The sequence below is a fragment of the Lingula anatina genome, chromosome 1 (assembly GCF_051362555.1).
Source record: "Lingula anatina isolate TDL-2025a chromosome 1, LinAna3.0, whole genome shotgun sequence".
NCBI classification, from domain to species: Eukaryota; Metazoa; Brachiopoda; class Lingulata; order Lingulida; family Lingulidae; genus Lingula; species Lingula anatina.
The window spans coordinates 1,802,200-1,810,248 of record NC_141767.1 but is presented as its reverse complement, the minus strand read 5'-3'; the positions used below and the strand labels follow the sequence as shown (position 1 = coordinate 1,810,248).

Genomic DNA, 8,049 nt, shown 5'->3' with positions numbered 1-8,049 from the left:
CCAAATTGACCTATTTACGGAAACGAGGTCAACATATAAAAAAAGGAAGGATCATTATTCCGAAATGATCAAAATTAACCTGTCTATTAACTTCATCGAAATGGAGAAAATTTTAAATCTGAAATTTGCCTGCTCATTTTAGGTTTTATTTTTCTAGAATAGTAATAAAATGTTATATTTTTTTCTAATCATTCCTAGTCCTGTTCCTCGTGCGGTTGAAAATATAAAACATGGCGGAATTTTTGAAGTGAATTTATCTAATAGTTCAATCTTTTATTGACATTTCATGGTGCTTATATGTTTTATCGTTGATCACTATCCCTTGAAAGCTGTAAGTCACCTTAGAGAATATGCATTCGGGAGATCAAAGCATTAGCTATTCACAACTTCGAGAAAAATGGTTGGAGAGTGTAGAAGGATTCGACTCATATGGTTTTGCCGTGTTTGCTCAAAACTCCGGTAATAAAAGTTCCAGGTGCAATACATACCAGTAAGTAGCTATCAATGTTATAATCAACAAGTCGTGTATACGTTCAAGATATCAGACGTAGATCAATAAAAATTGATGCTGTGCTTGATATATTATCGGCATGCTGTAATTTGAAATATATGTACATGCACGAGCTTTGGGGTGGAGGTAAGGTTGCCTCAGTTTGCAGCCTTAAAAGTTAAATGCTAACAGTACCATAACAGCATGTAAGGCCGCAAACTGAGGCAAGGGGGTCGGGGTTATATCATTGGAGGAAAAAATTTGAGTTAACTAAAAGTGTGATTTTAAGCACTATTTACACTTCTTGTATTTCCACTGATGTTCTTGTATGTATATATATATATATATATATATATATATATATATATATATATATATATATATATATATATATTTTTTTTTATCACGTGTTTATGTACAGTTTTTAACCCACTTTCATCATTGTACAGTCTTTCAAAATATACATTCAGGAAGCACCCACTGGAGCGGTGTGTAGATGAGGATGGGAAATGGGAAGAATTGATGAAAAACTGGGATCACCTCAAAGCTGACAGAAAGTTTGCTAAGGTACATTTGAATTTGCTTCTCAAGATTATAAAGCACATAAGCTACTAATATTTTCCCACACATTACAACAACAGATAAACTGCATAAAAGATTAAAAAAATGTCCTGCTCTGCATCCGTTGTATACATGTTTCAGTTGAGGTCTATGCTGAGTAAAGGAGGTGTACCAGACCCTCATAGGTCCTGGCTCTGGCAGACTTTACTGGAGATGGACAGCTTGAAGACCACATCTAAGTTTTGCTATAAGGTAACGATACCTTTTACCCATCCTTAGATATTTGTCAACAATTTAGTTTTAAATGCTATGATATATTTTCTTAACATGACTGCATAGAATACTAGATATATAGATATATGTAGTCTGCTTGAATGAAATGAAAATCTATGAATTTTGTTCCATAAGGTGCCTCCTTGTGTACATCTATATTATTGTACATCATGGTGTAAGTTTTAAGTAATTTGTTACAGACTTGTTGTCTCTGTATTTTTACATGCCCACAATATAATGATTTAATTCCAGTCTAGTGTAGCAGCAATAAGAGAACAGCTGGTAGACCTTGGAATTAGTGAATATGGAAATAAGAAAGTTCTCCATGCTCTTGGGGAGCTGGAAGATGAGGACAATGACCAGATAGTGGCTGGTGGCGGCATTGACATACATATTGTTAGGCAGATTTTCTTAGACTTAAGTATGGCTGATGTCAGCACACATAACTTATCTCCTACTGCTTTGTTTATATATGAACAATCTTTATTAAACTGACATTACATTAATATTTAATCTTATTTGTTATCTTGTAACAGATTTTGTATTGACAAGAAATTCCCTTTTGCAAAATGTCATTTTGTTTCTTACAACTGGCATATATCAGTCAATGACAAATATTAATAATATGTAAATTTTACATAAGAAATATGCCATCATTCCAGGCAGAACTTACCCCACACACAAGATGTTTATGGAGAATACGCCTCTAGCCAAGGAAACCAAGGGGTCACTTTTCAGAGTTTTAGCATCTTATGTCAGATACAATCCAGCAGTTGGTTACTGCCAAGGTAATGAAATACAACCTGATTTCGAATTAAATTATACTTAATTTTTTCCTAAAGGCAAGTGTTGTATACTTCAGGATATTTTATTTCATTGATTGTTGTTAATCCAATTCTATCATGTACTCAAGGACAGCAAGGTTTCATTAAAAAATTTATTTATTTATTTTTTTGGGGGGTGGGGCATATATAAACCCTAACTAACAAAGATTTTCAAAAGGTGGCCATAATGACAAAACGTGTTTGTGTTTTGACATTCTAATATATTGAACTGTTGAATAAAAAAGTATTTTGGCTGAGATCATGGCTCACATTCATTCCATTATGTCTGCCCAATGTTATTGCAGACCTGTACAAGTTTTATCAATGTGTTTGCAGGTATGAGTTTCATCTCTGGTCTCCTCCTGATGCACATGCAGGAACAAGATGCCTTCTGGTGCACTGTGGCTTTGTTTGAGAGGCAGAAATACCTGATGGGATTCTTTGATTCACATCTCAAAAAGTAAGAAGTTGACCTTTTTAGAATTTTAGTCTGATATAGACATTTGCAGTATCCAGCCTTAACCAGCTCTCAGACCCCTGGTAGTAAAGCCACTAGGTCATATTTTCATACTTATTTTCTTACAACCACAAAACAAGGCAGTTATAGTGAACATATTATGAAGCTCTGTTATTCACCTTGCCCTGTCCTTTTACTTAATCAGGGTGCAGTCTCATGCAAGTGTTTTCAAGAAATTGCTCAAAGACAGACTGCCCAGTCTGTCACAACTTTTGGTGAGTAGAATAAGTAATTCCATTCCCAATATTGTAATTACTGTTTCCACATTGTTTGTGGTTTTCATAAGTGGTGGAATAGTTGATAATTATGAACAGCAGTGTGAATATTGATAGCAGAGCAGGAAGGTAAGACACATGCATTATTAAAGACTCACAATAATGCAACTATATAATTGTCTTTTATCAAAGAATGCTTAAATCTCTGTAACATCAATCACTATTGCTGTCTTGCTGTTTGAGGAAAACATTTGGTTTTTTTCTCACTTTATTTCCTTTTCTTTGGCATGTTTTCTTTTCTTTTAGGATTCCAAGGACTTAGACCCTCTACTGTATATAACTCCATGGTTCATGGGTCTGTTCACCAGTCTCCCTTCCTGGGACACAGTGCTTGGCATATGGGACAGGCTTATGTTGGAAGGTAGGTACTGGCATATGGGACAGGCTTATGTTGGAAGGTAGGTATTAACATATGGGACAGACTTATGTTGGAAGGTAGGTATTGGCACATGGGACACGTTTATGTTGGAAGGTAGGTACTTGGATATGGGACAGGCTTATGTTGGAAGGTAGGTATTAACATATGGGACAGACTTATGTTGGAAGGTAGGTACTGGCACATGGGACACGTTTATGTTGGAAGGTAGGTACTTGGATATGGGACAGGCTTATGTTGGAAGGTAGGTACTGGCATATGAGACAGGCTTATATTGGAAGGTAGGTACCGGGATATGGAACAGGCTTATGTTGGAAGGTAGGTACTGGCATATGGGACAGGCTTATGTTGGAAGGTAGGTACTGGCACATGGGACAGGCTTATGTTGGAAGGTAGGTACTGGCATATGGGACAGGCTTATATTGGAAGGTAGGTACTGGCATATGGGACAGGCTTATGTTGGAAGGTAAGTACTGGCATATGGGACAGGCTTATCCTAAAGTATTACATATCCTGTAATATTATGATCATATACTTAACAAGAGTGTTGGGGATTTTTTTATATGTGAAATAGATTGAGAGTACTTTGTTCACATCTATCAGTTACATACTTATTACATAGTGGAATTATTTTTAAAGATCTGTGTGGACAGGTCTTAATCTATATGTATTTAGAAAACTTTCTTGGGATCCATTATAATATAAGATATATCACTTCTACCTTCAGGTGTAGGTGCCATCTTTGCTGCAGCGCTGACCATTATGAAACTCTGTGAAGCAGACCTTGTAGAAGCTGAGGAATTCTGTCATATGGTTCAGCTACTGCTACACTTACCTCCTGAGAAGTAAGTCTTTTCTGCATAGTGAAACAGTAAATAAACAAATGGAAATAAACTGTTCTGTGCAGCTTAAATTTTTGTAAGTATTTAGTGATATGGCATACATAACTGTTTTATGCATGAATTTTTTTTCTGATGAAGTTTTAGATTTAAGTTTATAGTAAAATTGTAAATTTTTAAAATTTGGAAAAAAAGGTTAACAGGCAAAGGAAACACATTCTTCAGAGTGCTATTATTTATTATTATTGTTGTTGATGTTGCTAATTTTTATTTAGCATTTTTATTTATATATTTTTTATCTCCAGGAGTAGGTACGAGGTGTTTATGCCAGTGTTCTGGGACACCAGAGTAGAGAAGTGGGAGCTGGACAGCCTGCTGGAGGTAGTCCACGAGGAGGCACACAAACCCAGCTCTGCCAGGAAGAGGAGGGTGCTGTCCTCCAGGGAGAATACTCCAGACCAGAATAGGAAGAGACATAGACAAGGTGACTTCTTCTTAGATAGGCTCAACTTATAGGATAAAATTGAAATCTTTAAAAGAGACTACCTTGATATTTTTAGAGGTTTAATGTGTATTATACTCTTTAGTATAACATGCCTTAAACTTCCCAAAGTTATTTTGAATTTATCTAAAAAAACTTTATTCAAAAAAAAAAAAAAAAAAAAAAAAGGAAGGAAGAATAAGTACCCTTTAAATTGTGCATATGCTATCTATTTTCCTTTTGTTTATATCCATGACGCTGTTTTATATTCTTTTTTCATTCAAATTTTTTATATCATTAATTTAATATCAACTGGAAACAACAAACAGAAATATTGCCAAGGAACAAGAAGTAAAACAAATATGTTGATAAGCAGATAATTTGTGTCCATTGCACAGCGCATTAAAAATGAGATTTTTGTTTTACAGATGAACCAATCAGTGTATTTCAGAGATTCAAGAACATATTCACTCCTGCACAAAGTGCCTCAGGAAACAGAACTGCTACTAGAGGTACCCTGAGTTCCAGACCCCAGCATAAGCCACAGCTGGTACCTGGAGACAGGAGGAAGTCTGGATACTCAAAGGGAAGATCAGGGCAGCAGGGTGGAAGACTGTCAACTCCTGGAACTCCCAGACGCTCAATGTCGTCCAACCAGTCATTTAGAAATGCTCAGCGTTCAAGTGCAAAAGCAAGTCCTGGTGTGAGGAAAGTTCTGCAGAAGAAAGGAACACCAGTGACCTCTATTGGCAATAGGCTTCACCAGCTGTCAGTGCAATTCACTGCAGACCAAGAGGCAATAGAGATTAGGTATGGGTTTATTAACATGGTTGTTTTGGTATTAAAACTTGGAAGAAACAGATGTGATTTTTTTCAAATGTTTTCCATCATAAGTGGCCCCCTGACCCCTGGTCGTAAGGCCATCGGCCTGTTTCCTCATACATTTTTCTTCCAACCCAAATAGTGTGTGTTAACATGAAAAGCTATTCTGTTACCTTTTATATGATAGACACCCAAAATTAAGCCTAGTGTATAGATAATTTATATAGAAAGCATTTTGATCTACTGGCTGTATTAACCCTGCTCTAGGTCTCCAATGGGTCGTGTAATGTCAGAGCAGTATGTACGGAGGAGTCCTCGGATTGCTAAGCAGAAAGCTCTAGTAGGAGTGAACACGCCCTCCTCCATGACACCCAGATATGTGCGCTGGTGAGACTGCCTTACCCATGCTTTGGTTTATACTCTGGACACCTTTACCGAGGCTTTGATTTATACTCTGGTCAGATAAGAATGTTTCATAGTAGTCATTAGCATCCGTCAACTAAATTACCTGACTGTCTGAATATATTAATTAACACTTTTACTGCTCTGGTTGTCCATGACATGTTCACTTCCAAACCTGTTTAATCTTTTGTAAAATGACAGTTTGATTCTTATTTATTATTTATTTATTTATTTTCAATTCTATATTTGACAGCTCTGCCAAGGTGCAGCATGCATTCAAGGCCTTCAACACTCCTGTTCCTTTGAGGAAGAGTCAAGAAAGAAAGGTGACCCCTCAGCTGAACAGTGCCCCTGTGACTAGCCCTGAAGTAGAGTTACAGCCAATAAATGGAGACAAGTTGCTGCTTACAGCTGAATGATGAACAGATTGTGATATCTGACATAGTGCCTTGCTTTTTCAAATTTCTTTTAGTTGGCTGCCAGTTTTATATAACAACGAGTAAAAAAAGAGAATTTTAAGTAAGGAGACTGTTTCTTTTCCTTTACAGAAATTTTATTAAGTACTCTGTTCCACAAAATATAATATGGTAGCTGCCTCAGGAATTGTTTTATCAGTCCAAGTATTTATCAGATTGGAATTCAAGTAGAATCTGTTATTCAGTATGATATATTGGTTGAATTGGTCAATTGTATGTACATTTCTGCAATTTGGAAAAAAACTTTGAATAGATTGTGTATGAAAACTTATACATCTTGTGTATTGAAAAATATAAGATAGATACAAACCACTATTTGGTGCTGAACTGGCAGAGAATGGGAACTTGGGGATTTGTGAATTAGATTTGTTTAAAAATACCATTAAAATTGTCCAGTGCTCTGAGAGCTAGGGTCCATGTTTTTTCCATCTTGCTGGGAGCTATGGTAACAGGATTGCTGCTCTGGTGGCATTTTAAAACCACCTACTTGATCTGCTGGTCATTTTATATGCTAATTGATTTCCACACCTACAAGTTAATGACATTGTATGTTGATCCTGAATGCAGACCTATGGTAGCTAAATAGTTGGCAATGGTAGATCTATATTTCTTCTTAACAACTGAATAGTATTTCTTCCCTCATACAATGTGTTTTATGTCCAGACAACCGATTGCTTTCCGGGGAGTTAGTTTAGGTGGGAGGGGGTCACACACTGTCAGTAATGGATAAGCAGTAACATTAGTCATTGGTTTTATAGCCTTCCTGGAACACATGGTATATTACAGAGGTCTTCTGTATCTGCAAGGCAAACGTAGCTCCATTATAAATGCACAAGGTGTCTGCTCCATTTTTTTGCTGCAGGCCCAAACCATAGACCTTTATATCCTCTCTCTCTGTGCTTATAGCAGTGGGCAGGTATATTATTTTTTTCTCTATTTTGCTCTGCGCATGAACCTTTCTCTTTTAATGTAGAAATAAATGGAATCAGTTTTGAGCATGTGTGGTAAACCAGCTGTAAAAGTTCGGCACAATTTTTATGCCCTGAGCATCTAAGTTTGGTTTTGGCTAAACGTACTGTATGTCTTGGGGTGATTGTATGTTAAAACTTCCACACTTCAGTATTGATACAGGATGTATCATGTTATGTATCATATTTAGCTTACATCCATAATGTTGAAAACATGTATTACAAGGTATTACAATAAAACCATGCCATACACTGAGGTCAAAGGAAATAAAAATTGATAACAAGTGTAAGTTGTGTGGAAGAAATGGTAACAAACTTATCTGTAGTTGTTCATACATAGACTGATTTCTTTCACCTCTGAATAGTGATTTGAGAAAATTTGTATCACATTAGAGAGACAAGTATGATGGATTTATACATGACCAAACAAAAAATGATACTTTAGTGAACTGATTCTCACAAGTAAAAATTGAGAGAACTAAGCATAAATATCTTTTGAAAAATTTTATATTCAAAGTTTCTTGTTTTAGATTGTACAAAAAAATAAACAACACTATGGTGAGTATTTAGTTTAAACACTGCTAATTTTGAAATATGATCTCTTTTGGTCCAATTTATTATATTTCTGTAATATACACATACACAGGTATTTGGTAAAGGGTTACTTTTATTTGTTTTTATTATTGTAACTTGTTATAAGTTATCTTAATATGAATAAAGACATTATTGGTCGATTGTTGTCAGG

General features: G+C 35.8%; 1 protein-coding gene across 2 annotated transcripts; it reads left to right on the top strand.

Moving 5' to 3' along the window:
• Positions 1 to 208: 208 nt before the first annotated feature.
• On the top strand, positions 209 to 8,036 carry LOC106181248 (uncharacterized). Of its 2 annotated transcripts, none has more exons than XM_087014819.1 (13): positions 209 to 490; positions 940 to 1,057; positions 1,193 to 1,303; positions 1,577 to 1,745; positions 1,987 to 2,112; positions 2,485 to 2,608; positions 2,811 to 2,880; positions 3,187 to 3,301; positions 4,044 to 4,161; positions 4,461 to 4,639; positions 5,065 to 5,446; positions 5,726 to 5,845; positions 6,114 to 8,036. In XM_087014819.1, the coding sequence occupies exons 1-13, from the start codon at positions 351 to 353 to the stop codon at positions 6,277 to 6,279; spliced, it is 1,938 nt and encodes a 645-aa protein (XP_086870945.1). In that variant the 5' UTR covers positions 209 to 350; the 3' UTR covers positions 6,280 to 8,036. The 2 variants fall into 2 exon arrangements, with proteins under 2 accessions (XP_086870945.1, XP_013421030.2); XM_013565576.3 differs by having other exon boundaries at positions 210 to 490; positions 961 to 1,057.
• The last annotated feature ends 13 nt before the right edge of the window (positions 8,037 to 8,049 follow it).